The following is a 20,482-nucleotide window of genomic DNA, read 5'->3' as shown; positions in this document are numbered from 1 at the left end:
GAGTTTAGGGGTGTGCTCACACACCTCTTTTTAATTTCTGTTCATTGATCATTTTCACTTCATTTGATCCAACAGACGAAAATTAAAAATGTGTGTGAGAAGTAAAAAGGGATGTGTAAATATCACACCCTGGAAGTTTATTAGGGTTCACATGAACCAAAGGGTTTTGTGGGATCACATGGAACTGCCAATACGTGGGTCACAAAAGAAGCATATAATGACGATATTACCCTTTGGTCATAGTTACCTTGGCATGGTCAAAGCCTCTACAAAAACATGGCCAAAAAAAGAAAGAAAAAGAAACAAGATGGGTGATTTACCAAGTGTTATTTGTCTTTAATTTTTGAGAAGTGAAGGAGAATTAAGAGAGACAAATAAGATGGGTGCAAAAAGAGAAAGTGAGCCTATGAAAGCTAGAACCCTAATTTACTCCATCAGTCTGATTAACGCTCTATCAAACCCTGAATATCTTTACTAACTTTTTTTACCACTCGTTATGCTTTGATCACCTTTATAGACAACTTCACTTTCTATCAATATCCATATAATTATGATGTATAAGTTTGATTACCCAAATATATGATTTAAAAGTATTGATGGAGAACAAATTCGAACACATAACTTCAGATACAAATATATTTACCTTCAAATTCCTGATTTAACATTAAGATTATTGGTGAAAGAGCAAAAAAGGGTAGTCAAACTTATTATGCAATAAAACAATAGTACTAATGGAAATAAGGGCAAAAGTGGACCTTACAAGATTAAGGTTAAAAGCGTGCTATAATTTATACTTGCATGGTAAATTCCTAAAGCAACGCTCTACAGATTCCAGATTAGGTCAAAAGCATGTAATTTCACCCCCCTTTATTTGACAGGTTATACTTGTAGCCAACGGCCACGCAGTGACGAGCCTTGACACTTGTGATTTCTCAACTGTGATCCCCTGCGACCTGTCCGCCTGCATATGATTTTTCTCGGTCAAATCTGTCTGCATATGTTACACTAGTAATAAGTTCACTAGTAAAAAACATTTCTGTAATTTCCCAGTCTTTTCCTATTTGATTCCTATATATATATATATATACACACACACACATATAGACACACAGACACAAATATTATATAGCTCTGCTCAGAGTCACAGATCTGTGAGTGTGGACACCTTGCTGCTTCACCACACTCTCTGAGTTGCTGCTGCTCTTTCTCTCCTTCCTTCCACATTTCACAATTCCTTCTCTGCTTTGAGTTTTGTCTACCACTTTAGTTTAGAGAGAGGAGGAGGAGAGAGAGAAGGCAAAGCCATGGAACCAAACTCAGCTTCCAAGCTGGGTTTTTTCATGGGGTTGTTTTTGCTGCTGGGTTTTCAGCTGGTTCACTGTGCTGTCACATATGACAGGAAGGCCATTGTGATTAATGGGCAGAGAAGAATCCTAATTTCTGGGTCTATACATTACCCCAGAAGCACTCCTGAGGTAATCCAAATCTTTTTTCCCATTTTCTCACTTTCCCATTTCACTAATTTTTCATTTTTTCAACAATTGTTCTAAGAAATTGCCTCGTTTCCCTCTTAAGTTTTCTGGGTTTTTTATTTGACTTGAGAAATGTAATTTTGGTTCAGATGTGGGAAGATCTGATTCAGAAGGCAAAAGATGGAGGGCTTGATGTGGTTGAAACCTATGTGTTCTGGAATGTGCATGAGCCTACTCCTGGCAATGTATCGCTCTTTCACTTTTTAACTCTTCATTTTTACTTTTTACAGTCAACGTTTGGTACTTCGTTCTGCTCTGTTTGCTGTTTATTTTCCCCTCTAATTCTGAATTTTGCTGGGTTTGTGCTGGGTTTCAGTACAATTTTGAAGGGAGGTATGATCTGGTGAGGTTCCTCAAGACCATACAGAAGGCAGGGCTCTATGCCCACCTTCGCATTGGCCCTTATGTTTGCGCTGAGTGGAACTTTGGGTACTCTTTTTCTCTAGATCTTATAATTTTGGCTTTTTTTTTATTTAATTTTTTAGGATTTTCCTAATTTTAGATAAAAAAAAAGTAATTAATTTTTCTGATTGTGTGGTTTGTAGGGGTTTTCCTGTTTGGCTGAAGTATGTTCCAGGCATCAGCTTCAGAACAGACAATGAACCTTTCAAGGTTAATTTTCTTTGCTTTAATCATTTTACCAACTTATGTTGCGTAATTTGTCTAAGTAGAATTCATGGAGCTTTCTGGGAGGTATTTACTGTTTACTATTCAGTAAAATTTCTTAATGTGTTCGTCTGGAAATACAGAGGGCAATGCAAGGGTTCACACAAAAGATTGTGGGACTGATGAAGAGTGAAAGTTTGTTTGAGTCTCAGGGTGGTCCCATCATACTCTCTCAGGTATATGAGCCTCTTCGATTTTCTGCGTTTCTCTCTGATTTCGTGTTTGATGGTATTAAAGTATTTCAGTTGAGTTATAAGAATAGATGTTAAATTTGTTCATTTGGTTCAGATTGAGAATGAGTATGGAGCGCAGAGTAAGTTATTCGGAGCTGCTGGCCATAATTACATTACTTGGGCCGCAGAAATGGCGGTTGGGTTGGACACCGGAGTGCCATGGGTGATGTGCAAGGAAGAAGATGCACCAGATCCAGTGGTGAGCAATTAACACTCCCTATGCTGCAGATCTTAGCTTGTGTAGTTGTATTGCTATACATTTCCTGTTATTTCGCATTCCTGCAATGGAGTACCAATTCTCAAGCTCTTAAAGTGTTTTATGACTCGTATTTGTATTAAAGCGGTCACTCAAATGTTTTGTGGATGGTGATGTGACAGATAAACACTTGTAACGGTTTCTACTGCGATTCTTTCTCTCCCAACAGACCCTATAAGCCTACGATTTGGACAGAGACATGGAGTGGCTGGTATGTTTGATATGCTTGTTTGCTTAGGAATACCAAGTTTGTTAATTTGGTATATGAAAATATATCCATTTGACTCTTTCTTTCAATAAAATTGTGAAGGTTTACGGAGTTTGGCGGTCCAATTCACCAACGACCAGTTCAGGATTTAGCATATGCAGTTGCGACATTCATACAGAAAGGAGGATCATTTGTTAACTATTACATGGTCAGTTTCCATACACTGCTATTTTGAGGCTACGAAAGATGTGCAGTATTAAAACCTATCATGGAAAACTGAATTCTTGTGTTTCCTTGTGAAACAGTACCATGGGGGTACCAATTTTGGACGCACAGCCGGGGGCCCTTTCATCACTACCAGCTACGACTATGATGCTCCATTAGATGAATATGGTGAGAATTAAAATATGCTTAAGCAAACTGATCTGGTGTCTCTGTTTGTGTTGTGAGATACCGGGTTACTGCATGTAAGTTTGGAACTTTGAGAATGTAGCTAACTGCTCCACTATAAATATTATAGGTTTAATCAGGCAGCCAAAGTATGGTCACCTCAAGGAGCTTCACAAGGCTATTAAGATGTGCGAACGGGCTTTAGTATCAGCGGATCCAATCATAACTTCACTGGGGAATTTTCAACAGGTTTGCACCTTTATTCTCAAACTAGCGTTTGGTGTTTGCATAAGTTAATCATGTTTACTAAATTCTTGTTATCTTTTGGCATTCCAGGCTTATGTGTACACTTCCGAATCAGGAGATTGCTCTGCATTTCTTTCAAACCATGATTCCAAGTCAGCTGCGAGAGTGATGTTTAATAACATGCACTACAACCTGCCTCCTTGGTCCATCAGTATCCTTCCTGATTGCAGAAATGTAGTCTTTAACACTGCAAAGGTATTTGACATTGAACATGTAAAGGACTATGATGCATCTATTCTGACAGAATCTGAGACCGCACTTTCGGGAACAGAAGTCTTTATCTCCTTTGAACATTGAAAGATTTAGAAGTTTTTGAGATTGAAACTTTTTGCCGTTCCTTCTTCTTAGGTTGGAGTTCAAACGTCACAAATGCAAATGTTGCCAACAAATATTCCTATGCTATCATGGGAGAGTTATGATGAAGATCTTACTTCTATGGATGACAGCTCAACAATGACCGCTCCTGGTCTATTGGAACAGATAAATGTCACTAGGGATAGTACTGACTACCTCTGGTACATAACTAGGTGAGAATTTCCTGAGACTAACTCTTTTGTTTATCACCATTCATGATTTCTCCAAAGCCGGTCTGCGTTTCCATTTTCTTTGAAGTATTTTTACCTCACACAAGAAAGATTTAGTAATGAATTTCTTAGAAAGCCTTTCAAAAGGGTGTTCCAATTTGACCAGTTTGGTGTGCAATTTGAAAAGACAAACAACCCTCACGTATGCCTCAGTACAGTGTTACATATGCCTTCAGTGACATCCTTCCTAACCTTAAAGATAGATATTAAAACATCATCTTTCTTTCAATGTGCCTGCAGTGTCGATATTGATTCATCTGAGTCCTTCCTGCATGGAGGGGAACTCCCGACCCTTATAGTTCAATCAACAGGCCATGCTGTGCACATCTTCATTAATGGACAGCTTACAGGTACAATTTTGATTCGCTTCTTGCATGGATATTATCTTGAAGAACAATAAAAAAAAAACTTAACAAATATATAACAGGTTCTGCCTTTGGAACAAGGGAGAGTAGGAGATTCACATATACTGGCAAGGTCAATCTACGTGCCGGAACAAACAAAATTGCACTGCTGAGTGTTGCCGTTGGATTACCTGTTAGTATTGTTTGCCACAATTATTTTTTTTTCTTATTCTATTTGTTCATCTTCTCTAATTCTGACAAGTTATTGTTGCTTGTTGAAGAATGTGGGCGGACACTTTGAGGCTTGGAATACTGGAATCCTCGGCCCCGTTGCACTTCATGGACTTAACCAGGGAAAATGGGACTTATCTTGGCAGAAGTGGACCTACCAGGTAGTCGATCTTACTTTGGAAATCAAATCGTTTTATTTTTCTATGAAAAAAGACAGTTTTCCTTACCCCTGCTACCCTAACAGGTCGGACTGAAAGGAGAAGCCATGAATCTTGTATCTCAAAATGCTTTTTCCTCTGTCGAATGGATAAGCGGATCATTAATTGCACAAAAGCAGCAGCAGCCATTGACTTGGCACAAGGTATGCAACTAAGGAAACTGGAACTCTATGTGGTAATGTAAAACAGGAGAACAAAATTATTAATACTCACTCAACTTTGCAGACTATTTTCAATGAACCTGAAGGAAGCGAGCCATTGGCTTTGGACATGGAGGGAATGGGAAAAGGCCAAATATGGATTAATGGGCAGAGCATTGGGAGATATTGGACAGCATTTGCGAATGGTAATTGCAATGGATGCAGTTATGCTGGAGGGTTTAGGCCTACAAAGTGTCAATCAGGTTGCGGCAAACCCACACAACGATAGTAAGTAATGCTATGATGAAAACTTTGTATTTTTACAACGACAATTTTAGTATGAAAGTATGGCATAAACATTTAGTGGATTACTGGGCAAACAAATTCTCCTCTTAAATTCCATGTGAATTTCATTTTTTCAGTTATCATGTGCCTCGGTCTTGGTTAAAGCCAACTCAAAATCTGTTGGTACTTTTTGAGGAACTTGGAGGGGATCCCTCTAGAATTTCTCTTGTAAAGAGAGCTGTGAGCAGTGTTTGCTCCGAGGTTGCTGAATACCACCCAACAATCAAGAATTGGCACATCGAAAGCTATGGAAAAGTAGAAGACTTCCACAGCCCTAAGGTTCATTTGCGCTGTAACCCAGGGCAGGCTATCTCTTCCATCAAATTCGCTAGCTTCGGAACACCCTTGGGAACCTGTGGGAGCTACCAAGAAGGAACTTGCCATGCCACCACGTCATACTCTGTATTGCAGAAGGTACTAAACAATGCTATCTGGTTTTCCGAATCTACTAGTATTCATAACCCTCTTACTGAACCGTGTTCTGTCTTTTTATCTTTGATCATCACAGAAGTGCATAGGGAAGCAGAGATGTGCAGTCACCATATCCAACAGCAACTTTGGAGATCCATGTCCGAAGGTGTTGAAGCGGCTGTCAGTAGAAGCTGTGTGTGCTCCCATAACTTCAACAAACGTGGAACCCAATTCACAGGGTTAGTGAAAGAATGAGATAACATATCGTAATTGTTGCACCCTAATGCCTTAATTATACACCACAGCAAGAGAAGAAGCGAGTAAACAAGAATAAGAGATCGAGTACAGCAACATAGCAAAAGCAGTTAGGTGGAGTGCCATAGTTTTTCCTTTCTGATGAAGAGTAGTAGTAGTAGTTGCTCTTGGTGAAGGGTATTTTCATGTTCGGAGCCAAAGCGCAATTAGCTGTTAATTTAAGTTTAAAGGACTTGTGTAAGTAGTGATCTTGTTACTTAGGTGAGTTTGTATATGCCTCGGGGTTCGACAATTCGGACCCTACGGGGAGTCAGGCTCCGGTACCCGGCCTTTTAACGGGATATATGGGCACTGGGAAATGATGTGTTTTCTGTTTGAGTGTTTTGTACTGTTCATGTAGTGTTGGGGAAAAAGGATGCCCCAAATCCAATTAGGTAAAATGTAGGTTCATGTTGGGAGAGGATCCTAGTGTGACACCATTTGTTTACGTACTGTGCAGAGAGTTCATGAATGAAAAGAATCCAAGTCTTTGTGTTGATGGTGTTGTTCATTTCATGGTGTTACTTCCTCTTGTTTTTGCTTGTGTCTGATGATGACTCGGAATTTCCGCACTCCTATTTTCTCCTCATGCAATTCTCTCTATTTTTTAGCTTTTCGATGAAGGAATGAAAAAAACTAGTGCCGCAAGAAAAAAACTAAAATGTGGAAATCACTATCCGTCCATGCATTCCATGAGAAAGTGACGAGGCACATGACTAAGTAAGGGTAATTACCAACTTGTTAGTACCTTCAACAGTAAAAGTAAAATTTTCGAGATCTCGGGACCCAAGATTTTCATGAGCACAAATTATACCCTCAACTGTAAAAGTAAAAACATCCGAGACTCATGTCAAACTTTTTAAAATTCTAAATGCCCTAATCCCATCCCGGCTGCAGTTTGGAGAGGGACTAACATACAACCTAGCGTGCATTTTTGCGTGTCTGTTTCTCTTATCTAATTGATATCACGTAAAGAGAGAGATACAAAGAATATAAGATCCCATTACATATAAATTTCAACCTGCAATTCTGGCTCACTCACAATAGAGTGAGAGTGAGACCTGGTATTAAAACATGTACTTCACGTATCATAAAATAAGTAAAGAGATGAAAAAAGATATTATTTCCTCTAAGTGCATTATAACATGTAGAGTATCCCTTGAATACTTGGTACCAAAAAATCTCTCCTTATATGGAGGTTTGTGGGTACACAACACCAGGTAGTACCTAAATACAAAGGAACTCATTTCTTTGTGAGTAAATCCGACAGTCCACCTGGTCCGATGGTCAGACGCAAGAGTTCTCACCGTTAGGCCTTGTGCTAGATAGAATTTCCACATCTAGTAACAAGTTATCCAAACCATGTATGAGCTAGACAGAACTGCATTTATGTAGCAACCATATGAAAACTACCACTCACAATACTAAGGACGAAGTCAAGACTCAAAAGGTTAAAATATAAGTCTACATTACTTGCACATCATAAGGTCTGTGGCCAAGTGTGCTTTGCTATAGTATAGTCTAGATTGATCGGAATTTATGACATTCAGGCAGAAGCAGTGCCCACATGCTTCGCAATCGTCTGCTGCAGCTCGTCCTTCTTCGCTCCGACCACCTTGTCCACGATCTTCCCTTCTTTCAGGAACATGAACGTCGGCATTGCCTCTACCGCCCAGTCTTGCGCGACCGTCTACACCAAAGTTCACTTGCAAGTGAGTTTCTCTTACAGTATGCAGATTCTAAATCAAATTCTCTCTTTTGGAAACAAATGTCTTCATTTTGTTTTTGAATATTACGTACCTTCAATTCATCGACATCGACCTTTACAAATATGACATCGGGCAGCTTCTTAGCCAACTCGGCCAAGAATGGCGCGATGAAGCGGCATGGTCCGCACCATGAGGCGGTGAAGTCAATAATCATCTGCATTTTTCATTGAGGAGCTCTCATGAGAAAGTAAACGACTAGCATATATGACAAATAACAACGTTTCCCTCAATCTGCAATCTTTCTAGCACTTAGTTTAACTCTATAAAACTCCACATTAAACAAAAATAGAACAATTAATTTGAGAATGTATAATCATGGAAACACTGTTGTTTTCGTTTTAAAATATGAAGAGAGACAATTGATAGTATGTATCGTTGAAACAAACGAAAGTTTTACTAAGCTCCGTGCATATATGACATGCCTCGGAGCAATTAATCTACAAGGATCTAATCAACAAAGATCCAACAGTCAGGGATCCCGGTACTTAAGCCTGCATACACTGGTGTATGCTAGAAAGGAAATGATAACCACATTTTTTTTTATCTCGTACACATTGTGTTTATTTTTGTCATCGGATTGAATAAACAAACGGAAACAACGGAAAAATTAAACAGAGGTATTTATGGGGAGAAAATGACTCCAAGCCAGAGGCAAATTAATGATGCAGTTTTGAATCCATTACCCTTTTAAGTAAGTCTTTTTCAACCTAGGATTATTCTTAATTTACAACCAAAAAGAAAACCTAGGATGAACATATATGTGTCCTTTGTCTGCTCCCACATGTTAAAAAGTTAAAAGAAAATTTCTGGCTCTAATTTCCCAAAACCATTTACAAAAGAAAAATAAATACGATTGAATTTGTACAAATACAGAAGAAACGAAGCCAAGTCATTGAACAATTTCACCAAAATGTTCTCCAAGAACGAATCAAGCTAAGAGATCCATATAATTTCCATGGAAAAGTAAAAAAAATTCAAAAGAAAATTCCAAAAATTCGAAAAAAACAGACCCTATTTGCTAGGATCTCAGTGCCAATAATTTAGGACAATCACAAAAATCATAAGCATCTAACAAATATTTACGATTTGAACATAAATCTAGATTAATTAAACTAAGCAAATTAAATCAAATCAGATAAGAAAAAACCAAACGAAACCCATTATTCAGATTCATTAAAAACAAGAACCCAAATCACTAAAAAACACAACGGAAAACCAAATCGAAATTACAAAAATCAAACAAATCTTTCAAGAAAAAAAGTGTAATGAATTTGGTGCAATTCAAAAGAATACCAGCTTCTTGGAGTCGTTGCCTTTTTGGAGCTGCTGCTCCCATGCCTCCACAGTGTGGCAGCTGAAAACTTGTCCCTCCTCCGTTGCCATTTTTCGCTCTGTAAAATTTTCTCCAGAAACAAACAGCTAGAAAATAACACCTCACAAAATAAACGTAATTCCCATGGGTGGGATATAAGTACTGTGAAAAAGGAGAGATTCCCATGCAACGTACGGACGGGAACGCGTAATGCATGCAGATGGCAGGTGGGGCTTTTACTGTGAACGTATTGCGCACAAACCCATGGCATCATCTGTGGGTATTTAATTCCAACCGTTGGATCCTAAGAACTTGACCTAATTAATCAAGAGCATCATATCCATTGGTTCGTATTTTATTCTTTTGCCAATCAATGGGGGCAAAAAAAACCAGGCTTAGTATCACTAGACCAATATCATTAGACCGATAACTAGTTGGTATCATAATAAAAATTAGAAAATGACTTGCATTTGTTAATAAAAATGGTTTGGTTGAGTGTTCTAAGGATTAGCTCGAGTAGTGACGGAAGGTGATATATTGAGATTAAAGACTAATTCTTTTCAATGTTGCAAAGTAATTGAATTGAACTATGTCGCATAATTGGTATAGCACAATAATTTCTATCATATGAAAACGGACAGTTCACTTTTCTGTTTTTGGGGAGTTAATAAGAAGCTTTTGTGCATCAAAAATTTGATGAGTAAATATTGCTAATCACTTAAACTACAACCCCCTTTGACATTTCTTGGCAAAGGGATATTTGGTTAACCATTGTGTCGAAAATTCAATCCTAATTAATTTGTTGAACGCCATTACCACAAATAGGATTCATATGTTTTACATTTTTTTTAGTATTAATCCATATTTATGGTCCAAAAATTCCACATCCTACCAAACATAATTACGTATCAAATATTATCATATAACTGTAACGGAATTACACCCTTATTATTCTACCACCGGTTAGTCTAAGAACTTTCTTAGCACATGCAAAAGAGAGTTAAGCTAGTTAGCATGCAAAAGAGAGTTAAGCCAGTTAGTCATTGTAGTATGCATGTGTCTTGCACCCCAAATTTAAATCTCATTCTCCGTAAGCTAGAGTATTCCAATCTAAGAACTTTCTTCCATTATATACTACAAAACTGGACCACGACCATGGAGTTTATTTTTGTACATTCGATTCGTGGAACACATGCCTTCTTAAGATAAAAGAGACGCTTCGAAATTAACAGGGAAAATATGTTCTTTATAATGTCGAAAGTAGCTAACAAATGCAACTGTTCTATACATTTGAATCACGTTTCTAAATCCAAAGTTTTTGTACGAAGACTTCAAATAACAGAATCTACAATTGGATCAAACTCTTGAAACAGTACGTACCAAGAAGAAACCAACCGACAAGAAAGGCGGTGAAGAAACCTAAGTACTTTAGGAAGGTTGAACCTGCTAATGCAACTCCGAGACAGAATGTTATTAAAAACGGTAGTAAGGATTGCACCACGGCTGCTGTGCTCACCCACTGATCCTTGAGAAAGATCAGAGCTGCAAGGTTCACCACATTCCACCCACCAGACCGAAAGCCTAACCTGTTTAGGTTGTTGGCTACAAAGGAGTGGGAATTGCAGGTAAAAAGGTTGTAAGCTCGGGGTTGGAATTCCTGAGTGCCCTTCCGGAGCGCATCATCCCATGTCTTTATGTCGCTTCCAGGTTCATTCTGCCCATATTGATCCTCACTTAGGTACTCAGACGGATCGGGAATAGCGCAACACTGTTTGTCAAATTTTAATGAGCATAAATGAAGCAGGAACGAGAAGGTTATACGGGTTCAGATATCAAGAGTGCATGTACCTTTTCTTTGCTTATTTGGATGTAGCAAGTCGCTGCTCCAAAAGCAAAGTTATCCACGCACACGAAATTGGGCCCCGCAAAGTCCAAATCACACCATCTTCTCTGCATATGCCAATGTGGCCAACAAAAGGAATCAACCATGAAACAACAGGAAGGGGTGTCCACACAATACAGCATGGGAACCGGGATCTTTTGGGGTCAATTTGCAATGTCGGTGAATCACTTCTGTCAATCATCAAGTTGTGGTCGGGGCCTGCACTTGTTTCCATTGCCAAATTTGGAAAAGCTGCTGAATTGTCTCAAAAACATTAGACACTTCTCAAATATGAAACTAGTTTATCTTAACTCTCACATCCGAAATGGAAAGACACTGCCAAAATTAAAGGCATCAACTATTAGACAGAATTTTCAAATCGTGTTATGTACAAGATAAAATGGAATGCTTTCTGAACATCTTCTGGCCAAACATTCCTCAAGTCATATACCATTGCAAGCAATCACATAAATCTCTCAACCAGATAAAGTCTAAGGCATCTGATGGAAAATATTTTGGCACGAAAACAAACTGCTCCGATGCACACTCCATGCACTTCCGAAATGAAATTGTGAATCACATTGTAACCAGCAGCATAGTTCAGCAGATCAATAAACAGAAAAAATGTAGGAGGTTCCGGGTTTGATGCTCTGAGCTGGTGAGTCTGCTTGACTGTGGGCACGGGTAGGGTGAAATTCTTCATAGCCTCTCCGGGCCTGGAAGGGGTGGATAATCGTGGCTTGCCACAAGTTGTCCCCCTTTTTTCTTGGCAAAAAATATTAGGAGGCACAAAGAGCTCTAACTAAACTACGCAATAGCGTATTATCAATGAATCACAAACAGAAACGATTATCCATTATCGAGTTGTGGTTGTCTAGTATTTCTCCTATGTAAAATGGCATGTGGTCGAAATAGCTCTGCATCCAACTCCTCTCCACATAACAAACTTGTCCCAAAAAAATATGGGGATGAACATAGTTTGGAAGCTAGCCCAAATTCAAGTATGCATCATAACCTAGCAATTCCCCAGTAAACATAGAATTCAGGCTACAATACTTACATGTATTTAATACAAGCACCCCCTCGATGGTCAGATTGAAATATATCCAACCGTCATATGATGATTTCATTAAATACATGCAAGTATCATAGCCATTCCCGCATTTGAAAAACCAATATACAAATTGTTACTAGCGTATTTTGAAAATACCAATGTTTAGCTTCATCTTTACCATACAAAAGAGGACCAATTCAGTGGTAGTGGCGTAACCAAGTTGGTTAGTGTAGTATACTCTCATTTTCAATTCAATTTCGAATCTCACAGTTTAAATTATATTAGAATATGGCTCGAATAAAAAAATTCACCAACTTCCTTATCAGTTAGGAACTCTAATTAAACATCTTTAATCACCATTTCTAGCTAAAGTGAAACCACTAAAAGGCGTGGAAGTATCAGAACAAATCAGACACCGAATACTAAGAGAAACCGTCAGGAAAAGTTAAAGCGGTACAAGAATCGTGGCTAAATGTAAGAGTAGTAACACAAACACAAATCGTGGAGACAGAGGAAGAGGGCAGAGGGAGTACCTTTGGATGGGCGGCAGTGGAGAAAATGAACGCAGCACCGCATGCGGTTGTTGAGGCTTCAGATCAAAGCTGAACTGGGGCCGTATAACTTGGGTCAAAGGAGAGTTAGGATCTAGATCTGGCATTCGTGTCGTGTTTCTCATGTTTTTGTCGTTTTTGTGTCATACCCGATAGCTTAACGGGTCGTGTCGTGTAATACCCATTAAAGTAAACGAGTAATATGATCCGACCCGAAATCAACTTGTTAATATTATCAGATAATATGACTCGATCCGTTATCCGTTAAGAAAAATATATCTTAAATCAATAAAAATGAAAATGAAAAAAATAATTTGACCCAAAAAAATGTAAAATATAATACTAAATTAGTATATACATAGGAGTGACCCCTTCATGAAAGTTGTAAAGCTTTTCATTACGAGTGATTACATTTTTCACACTTCTACAATAATTATTATTAATTTTGCATTCAAATAAAAAACACTATTCATGAGATTTGGAGAGTTTTAAAAATTTAAACGACCATGTAACCATCGTCTAAGTGTTGATGATGCAATTATGAACATTTATTATGCTTTCACTTCTTTCATACTTATACATTAATGATTATGAATTTTGTTTATTTTGAACTCCTTTAAAAATACTATTCATGAGAGTTTGTATGGTTTTAAAAATTCAAACGATCATATACCCATCCTCAAAGCGTTAATGATGCATATTTTTTTTCATATTTTTCGCACATGTAAATTAATTATTATAATTTTTTTAATGTATTTGGTATTTTTAAATTACTTGATAAATAATGTGTTTTCGATTTTTAATCTCAATCTTTGCCTATAATATACTATAAAAATAAATAAGTGAATAAAACTTAAATTTTAAAATAATAATAGAATAATAATTAATAAACAATATATGCATATTCATTATATCTTTTGTATTTTATAGTAAGTTTTAGTAGTTTTAAAAATTAAAATCAATGAAATAACTTTTTTTCTTATCGTGTCGAAACAGATTACTCACGTGTCATTCTTGTGTAAACCTGTTAAGGACCCGTTATTAATAGGTATTATCGTGTGACCCGATAATGATCCGATTAGTTATCGTATTGATCCGAAACCTATTATTTTCGTGTTGTATTAACGGTTCGTATAAGAAATTGTCAGGTCTATTGGGATCTGCGTGTTTCTGATGATTTTGGCTTGTTTGGTTACTGGGTTAGTATTAACCCAGGATTAGATATCTTCAAAAACGGTAGGGGAATCATTTCCTCCTATCCCTTTTACTCCTTGCACTTTTCCCTTTATAATTATTTCGTTTTTAATTTTTTATCTTTTTATTTTTTTTATAAATGAGGAAATAAGATATTTTACAATAGACTAAAAATAATATGGTTTAAATTTGTTTTTTATGAAAATTGAACCTAAAATATCTCAATTATTTTTTGTCGATAATATTGAGAGATTTTAGGTTAATTTTTGTCAAAGATAAATTTGAATTATTTTGTTAATAGTCTATTGTTAAGCTAAATTAACATCAATAATATTTTTGGTTCCACAAAAAAAAAAAAAAAAAAAAAAAAACCTTTCGTTTGATAATTTCTTTTAAATTAAAAAAAATAAAAAATTGAAAGGCCAAAGCAAAAGGAAGTTCCGGAAGTAATACGCGCTTGTCTGGAATACTGGAGGTAAAATCTACCCGAAAGTAACGGTCTCTCAGAGTCGGAGAGTCTAGAAGGCTCCACTAACCACTGCAGCTCAACACTCCGTCCTCCGCGAAATTGGATTCTCGGCGGCAGAGACTTCGCCATGAGGAAGCGAGATTTGGCAATTCTCATGCTCTCCGCCTTCGCCATCTTCTTCTCTCTTCAGGTCCCTTCAAAATCCTAAAAAACCCTAACGACGATCGAATTTGTGCATTTCTTTTCGATTGAAATCGAAACGAATTGTTTCTGATTGGATTATGATGTTTGAAATTTCAGCACGAGGGTGATTTCTCCTTCAGAGAGGCGTGGATGCAGCTCTCCGACGACTACCCAATCAAGTTCGAAGGCGACCGCCTTCCTCCGCCGATCGTCGCCGATCTCAACGGCGACGGCAAGAAGGAAGTCCTCATCGCCACTCACGATGCCAAAATCCAGGTCTCTCTCTCTTAATTTTCACTGTTGCTTGTTAGGTATGTTTAGGGTTTAATGTTATAGATAATTTCTGTTATTGTTAGGTTTTGGAGCCTCATAGTAGGCGTGTGGACGAAGGATTCAGCAACGCGCGTGTGCTTGCGGAGGTTAGCCTTTTGCCTGACAAAATCCGCATCTCATCCGGCAGACGGGCCGTGGCCATGGCTACCGGGGTTATTGACAAGCTTAGGCCTGGGCAAAGACCCAGGCAAGTTTTGGTCGTTGTTACGTCGGGTTGGTCTGTTATGTGCTTTGATTCCAACCTCCAAAGGCTGTGGAAAGTCGATTTACAGGTTTGTGGAAAGTTTGGAATTTTGTTCATATCTCTCTAGGGAAATAGTGACTTGGTTGGTGTTATTCAATTGCGTATTCTTATTCTACTGGGCATTTTACAGGAGGATTTTCCACATAATGCTCACCATAGGGAGATTGCCATCTCAATAAGTAATTACACCTTGAAGCATGGGGATACAGGATTGGTGATTGTTGGTGGAAGGATGGAAATGCAGCCTCATGTATGTTTCTTGTTATATTATTTGGTTCTAATTTGTTTCCATTTGTTCTGGATTTACAAATCAACTTTTCTTTCGAGTATCCGTTATGGAGAAAGCATGTGTGGTTACAAGTATGTACCCCACTGCCAATATTGTTTGCGAACTTTAAAGCCCATCTTTACAAGCATTATCTACTAGCTTTAGCATCCCTTCATTAAATGTCTTTATAAACTTTTAGGATGTCGATAAAGAAATGCGGACCTTAATCTTCTTTTCACTTTTCTGTCAAGATGAATATCGATTATAAAGCGTTCAAATTGGACTTACTTGCGATTGTTACATCTTTCATTTTTCTATATTCATTGCTTCTGTGCTCCTGGTATTTCACAAGTTCCTTCTGTTGTCTGTTCTTGTTGTCTTAACTTCTTTTTTTGGAGTACTTGATTGAAACCAGACTTCTACATTTTGACCTGTTATTGCCGTTGTAATGTTTAAACTGAAGGCTCACATTTTTACTCAGTCTATAGTGCTCTTAAAGGTGATTTCTTGTCATTTTTTAGATTTCCATGGACCCTTTTGAAGAAATTGGGATGGCAGAGAGAAGTGCTGAGCAGCATAGAAGAAATCTAACTGAAAAGGAGGTAAAAAACATTTTTTTTGGTTTATAGATGAAAAACTCTTGCATTTTGTAATTAGAGTGGATAACCTGATCTACAGATGTTTGCATTTACTGAGCATTCTCATTTCTTGGTTTGAAGTATGATAATGGATAGATTTGAGCTTCTGGGTGGACAAACTATATGAAACCAGTAATAAACAGCTATTTTCTTTTTTGGTTCTTGGTAGTAGTGTTTTGAAGGTTTTTCTATCTATCTTGTGTAGGCTTCTGGGAGTTCAGGAACTGTGGATTTACGCCATTTTGCTTTTTATGCATTTGCTGGTAACTCTGGAACTGTGAGATGGACTAGAAAGAATGAGGTGATCTTCATTTGTTTTGTACATATGCTTTTTATTTTGACACTTCTCTGCTTTATAGTTCATACTATACTTAGAAACTAAAAGACACCAATTTTCTGGTGTAATATATTCAACAAATTTATAGCAGGTGTACAAGGTAGAATTTTTTCTCTTAGCATCTTATTGATGCATGTTGCTATTACACTACTACCTGGTGTTTAACTCTTATCTGCTTGATGATTCCAACTTTTGCTTAAGAATATTCAAGTATTTGCTTCTCAAACAGCTGATTCAGTCATTTGATTGTTTAGAATGTTGAAGAGAATTCTTCAGATGCTGCACGGTTAATTCCACAGCATAACTACAAGCTTGATGTTCAGGCTATGAACAGTCGTCACCCAGGAGAGGTGTGTTATTCTGCCTTTTACAAAACTGCATAGTTACTTGTTACAGTCACCCAATGTATGATATGCTAATCAATTTTTCATTTTTTTATATAATGCTGTGAAACTCTTACTTTGGAGTTTTGTAACATGTGAAATATTTGAGTTCCAACTTGAAATGGTCCCAAGAAGCTTATGGAAATCTCTCTCTCTCTCTCTCTCTCACACACACACACACACACACACACACACAAAGCACTCCCGTACACTTTTTTCTTTACCTTTTAGAGTATGGTAGTTTTCATCTTGTCGTCTCCTTATGAATCATGCTTATTTGGACCTCATTTATGATAGATTCTTTTGAGATAAGCCCCCTGATACATGTTACATTGTAGTATGAATGTAGGGAATTCAGAGAATCTATCCTTGGAGTTATGCCGCATCATTGGGTAGGTTTAAAAACTGTCTTTTACTCCATTAATTGCACTTCTGTTCAATTCAATGTATTATTTTGTGAAAAGTGATTTGCCAATATGCATGCCATTATCAGGATAGAAGAGAAGATACTTTGTTGGAACTTGCACATTTCAGGCGGCACAAAAGGAAAACATTGAAGAGAACGTCCGGAAAGACTATTAACTTACCTTTCCACAAGCCAGAAGAAAACCATCCTCCTGGAAAGGACTCAACAAAAAAAATTTCAAACTTGATTGGAAAAGCTACACAGTATGCTGGTTCAGCAAAACCTAAGAAGGTGACTTGTGAACAATTTAAATCTAAAATTGTTTATTGTATGCTGAAGTTCCTTTTTGACCTGTTTATGTTGCTGATGCAGCCATATCAATATATTCCTACCATAACAAACCACACTCAGCTTTGGTGGGTCCCTAATGTCGTTGTAGCTCATCAAAAAGAAGGAATAGAAGTTATTCACTTGGCAACTGGCCGCACCTTCTGTAAGGTAAACGAAATGCCCACACAATTTCCCTTCTTGTGTCATAACCAAAAGTGGAATAGTTATGTTATATTAGCCTTAACCAATGTAACGCAAAATTTATCGATCTCATCAGCTTCATCTTCAAGAGGGCGGCCTTCATGCTGATGTAAATGGTGACGGAGTCCTAGATCATGTCCAGGTGCACATCTCTTGACCTTTGGTCTCTTATCTCAATTCCAGTTGGCCGACAACCTAAAAATTTAATACTCGGTGGATCTGAAGCACAATGATAAATAAAAGATTTATGATTGGTGGACAAGCACAAAGGAAAAAAAAGAAGAGGAAATGTAGGGAATAATGTGACATAATCAACTGGTGGCCAGTGGCCACTTATTTGAAGTGTACATTTTGTTTATGGCTGAATCATGGGTCATAAATGTGACAATGTGTGCCTTCTCTGCAGGCTGTAGGGGGAAATGGTGCTGAGCAGACTGTTGCTAGTGGATCCATGGAAGTGCTCCGTCCCTGTTGGGCTGTTGCGACCTCTGGTGTACCCGTACGAGAACAACTATTTAATGCTTCTATATGTCATCATTCCCTTTTTAACGTATTCCAACATGGAGAATATTCTAGAGGCTTTGGCCGAACTCATGATTTAGCTTCGTTGGAGGTAGCAACTCCCATTCTCATTCCAAGAAGGGATGGCCATAGGCATCGTAAGGGAAGTCATGGTGATGTTGTCTTCTTGACAAATCGTGGTGAGGTATGCATTCTAATCTTGACCTCTTTAGTCTTCTTCCTGTGGTTGTTTTGAGAATGGACTTTTGCCTGGATAACCAAATCGAATCATTTTGATTATCCGATCTGTCAAAATTTATCCTTACTACAAGTTTCTCACGTCATGGATTGGGATGAGATCACTCACAAATTTCATTTATAATCTTGTAAGTTGTAAGGTACAGGATACTGTTTTCTTACGCTGAATTGGCAACTTATAAATTGTACTTTCCCTCAGGTAACTTCATACTCCCCTGGATTGCATGGTCATGGCGCCGTTTGGCAGTGGCATTTGACGACGGGTGCTATATGGTCAAATCTTCCATCTCCATCAGGGATGATGGAAGCTGGTAACGTGGTCCCTACACTGAAGTCATTCTCGTTGCGAGTTAATGATATTCAAGAAGTGGTCCTTGCTGGTGGAGAACAACAGGCTGTGGTGATTTCTCCTGGAGGAAGTATTGTAACATCCGTTGACCTTCCAGCACCGCCTACATACGCCCTGATCACTGAGGACTTCTCAAATGATGGGCTTGCTGATCTTATTGTTGTGACCAATACCGGGGTGTACGGGTTCGTCCAGACCAGGCAACCAGGTGCTTTCTTTTTCAGCACCCTGGTTGGTTGCCTCATACTTGTAATGGGAATCATATTTGTGACCCAACACCTCAACTCCATCAAGGGTAAGCCCCGTGCTTCATCTTCTCGCTGAAAGCAGCAGGGCTTTCGTTATGAATATACGAACCGCGTATTGCCACAACCCCAAAGAAGCAAAAGAGTTCATTGAGATCGTGTTTTGGTAGATAAAAATCGGCATAATCGAACCCTTAAGCCGTAACCTGGGAAACAGCATCAGATCGACGAGCTGACAGACGTGCTTCATTGACGTATGTATGGCGATCATCTAGAGGGCTTGAATTTTCTGTAATTTTCACTTAACATATCGAAAACAGAAAGGATTTAGGGAATGGCATTTCCAGTACCATATTCAGTAAAGCTTATGATAGGTGTAACTTTGGAAGGGATGACACAAAAATTTTGAGAAGAAAAGAAGCATGGGTTCACTGTTCACGTATGGTTCGGACCATTACCTGGCATCTCTCTCGTTCAGCAACCCTATGCCGAATAATAGGCACAATTTCGGTTGTTTCCTACCGAAAAGTCTTATATGTTAAGTTGTGAAACGCCTTTAATCTCGCTTTTCATAATTGAATTTTAGGTATAATAGGAACTATTAAATTCATTAAATTTTCTAGGAATCACAGAAAATTTTGGTGCCAAAAAGTGCACAGGTGGTTAAACTATTCTATCTTTTATGACTAAATTATGTTGAGTATCAATAAATGACAGCTCATTGTTGGTTAATTAATGAGGCTGTTATGTCATTCTAAAACTGTTAAGTTGTTACAAAGATTAGTTAGCTTGTTAGAAGCGTAAGAAGGAAGCTTGAAGCTGGATATGTGTGTATAAAAGCTCTGTAATTGTAAGGATCTAATTCGTGAAGTCTAAAATACAATTCATATAGTTTACACCCTCTCTCTCGAGTTCTTCATTTTCCTACATTCCACGTTGCTCTTTGATTCTTTCTCAATGTAGTCTATGCTTGGAACAATTTACAAAAGTTAGCAGCGATATAACTACGTTGTCGAGCAAGCTTTGGTTTTGAGTTAAAATAATCAAAGTTCAAACAACATGGTTTAGCTAAAGCCGTTGGAGATGTTCGTACAGAAAGAGAAGGAAAAAAAAAAGGTTATCTTTGGCTATCTGGTCAGACTTGAGAACAAACATTGTACGCGAATTTTCTTTGGCTAAAAATGGAGAAAACTTGGGATAAACGATGACACACAATTCAGGAAATACTGCTTTCATGGATATTTCCCTTTGTTTATACCAAAAAGGAAAAATTAATTCCCCAAGAAAATAAGTTTTGGCCTTTGTAGATATATATATGTTTAATTATACAGAAATTTTAGAACTCACGATCGACATTCTCTTTGAAACTGAATATTATTGGCCTTCACTTTGATGCAAATCATTTCAGAAAAGTCGT

At 37.8% G+C, this 20,482-nt stretch overlaps 3 protein-coding genes and 1 pseudogene across 3 annotated transcripts; 2 read left to right on the top strand and 2 right to left on the bottom strand.

Annotated features, from left to right (window-relative positions):
- The first annotated feature begins 1,101 nt into the window (after nucleotides 1–1,101).
- On the top strand, nucleotides 1,102–6,669 carry LOC137730938 (beta-galactosidase 3). Its single transcript, XM_068469956.1, has 19 exons — nucleotides 1,102–1,475; nucleotides 1,622–1,717; nucleotides 1,849–1,961; nucleotides 2,078–2,144; nucleotides 2,282–2,374; nucleotides 2,487–2,630; nucleotides 2,810–2,898; nucleotides 2,998–3,103; nucleotides 3,201–3,288; nucleotides 3,416–3,534; nucleotides 3,622–3,786; nucleotides 3,940–4,118; nucleotides 4,416–4,525; nucleotides 4,603–4,712; nucleotides 4,801–4,911; nucleotides 4,995–5,111; nucleotides 5,194–5,396; nucleotides 5,531–5,867; nucleotides 5,962–6,669. Exons 1-19 carry the CDS (start codon nucleotides 1,305–1,307, stop codon nucleotides 6,106–6,108), a joined length of 2,565 nt encoding a protein of 854 aa, XP_068326057.1. The 5' UTR covers nucleotides 1,102–1,304; the 3' UTR covers nucleotides 6,109–6,669.
- A 635-nt stretch (nucleotides 6,670–7,304) lies between these two features.
- LOC137725104 (thioredoxin H-type) lies at nucleotides 7,305–9,355 on the bottom strand. The gene is made up of 3 exons (XM_068463701.1): nucleotides 9,221–9,355; nucleotides 7,959–8,081; nucleotides 7,305–7,848 (listed from the first exon to the last, which is right to left on the bottom strand). Exons 1-3 carry the CDS (start codon nucleotides 9,308–9,310, stop codon nucleotides 7,705–7,707), a joined length of 357 nt encoding a protein of 118 aa, XP_068319802.1. The 5' UTR covers nucleotides 9,311–9,355; the 3' UTR covers nucleotides 7,305–7,704.
- Nucleotides 9,356–10,541: 1,186 nt separating this feature from the next.
- On the bottom strand, nucleotides 10,542–11,556 carry LOC137730035 (protein RTE1-HOMOLOG-like; annotated as a pseudogene).
- Nucleotides 11,557–14,365: 2,809 nt separating this feature from the next.
- LOC137734409 (uncharacterized) lies at nucleotides 14,366–19,507 on the top strand. Its single transcript, XM_068473686.1, has 13 exons — nucleotides 14,366–14,579; nucleotides 14,690–14,848; nucleotides 14,929–15,177; nucleotides 15,280–15,399; nucleotides 15,939–16,019; nucleotides 16,261–16,356; nucleotides 16,647–16,742; nucleotides 17,114–17,167; nucleotides 17,269–17,472; nucleotides 17,554–17,679; nucleotides 17,789–17,854; nucleotides 18,119–18,418; nucleotides 18,671–19,507. The coding sequence occupies exons 1-13, from the start codon at nucleotides 14,517–14,519 to the stop codon at nucleotides 19,142–19,144; spliced, it is 2,088 nt and encodes a 695-aa protein (XP_068329787.1). The 5' UTR covers nucleotides 14,366–14,516; the 3' UTR covers nucleotides 19,145–19,507.
- Nucleotides 19,508–20,482: the final 975 nt, after the last annotated feature.

This window comes from Pyrus communis, chromosome 1 (genome assembly GCF_963583255.1).
Source record: "Pyrus communis chromosome 1, drPyrComm1.1, whole genome shotgun sequence".
Lineage (NCBI taxonomy): Eukaryota > Viridiplantae > Streptophyta > Magnoliopsida > Rosales > Rosaceae > Pyrus > Pyrus communis.
Note: the sequence above shows the minus strand (reverse complement) of the source record. Positions and strands in the feature narration are given on the sequence as shown.

Bases quoted from the DNA above. Each gene is read 5' to 3' on its own strand.
- LOC137734409 (XM_068473686.1), top strand. From the start codon at position 14,517: ATGAGGAAGCGAGATTTGGCAATTCTCATGCTCTCCGCCTTCGCCATC. The intron at 16,357-16,646 runs GTGATCTTCATT...TTGATTGTTTAG, and splicing joins GATGGACTAGAAAGAATGAG to AATGTTGAAGAGAATTCTTC. The intron at 17,168-17,268 runs GTAGGTTTAAAA...TGCCATTATCAG, and splicing joins GAGTTATGCCGCATCATTGG to GATAGAAGAGAAGATACTTT.
- LOC137730938 (XM_068469956.1), top strand. From the start codon at position 1,305: ATGGAACCAAACTCAGCTTCCAAGCTGGGTTTTTTCATGGGGTTGTTT. The intron at 1,718-1,848 runs GTATCGCTCTTT...GCTGGGTTTCAG, and splicing joins ATGAGCCTACTCCTGGCAAT to TACAATTTTGAAGGGAGGTA. The intron at 4,912-4,994 runs GTAGTCGATCTT...CTACCCTAACAG, and splicing joins GGCAGAAGTGGACCTACCAG to GTCGGACTGAAAGGAGAAGC.
- LOC137725104 (XM_068463701.1), bottom strand. From the start codon at position 9,310: ATGGCAACGGAGGAGGGACAAGTTTTCAGCTGCCACACTGTGGAGGCA. The intron at 8,082-9,220 runs GTATTCTTTTGA...TGAAAAATGCAG, and splicing joins GCAACGACTCCAAGAAGCTG to ATGATTATTGACTTCACCGC. The intron at 7,849-7,958 runs GTACGTAATATT...ACTTTGGTGTAG, and splicing joins TCGATGTCGATGAATTGAAG to ACGGTCGCGCAAGACTGGGC.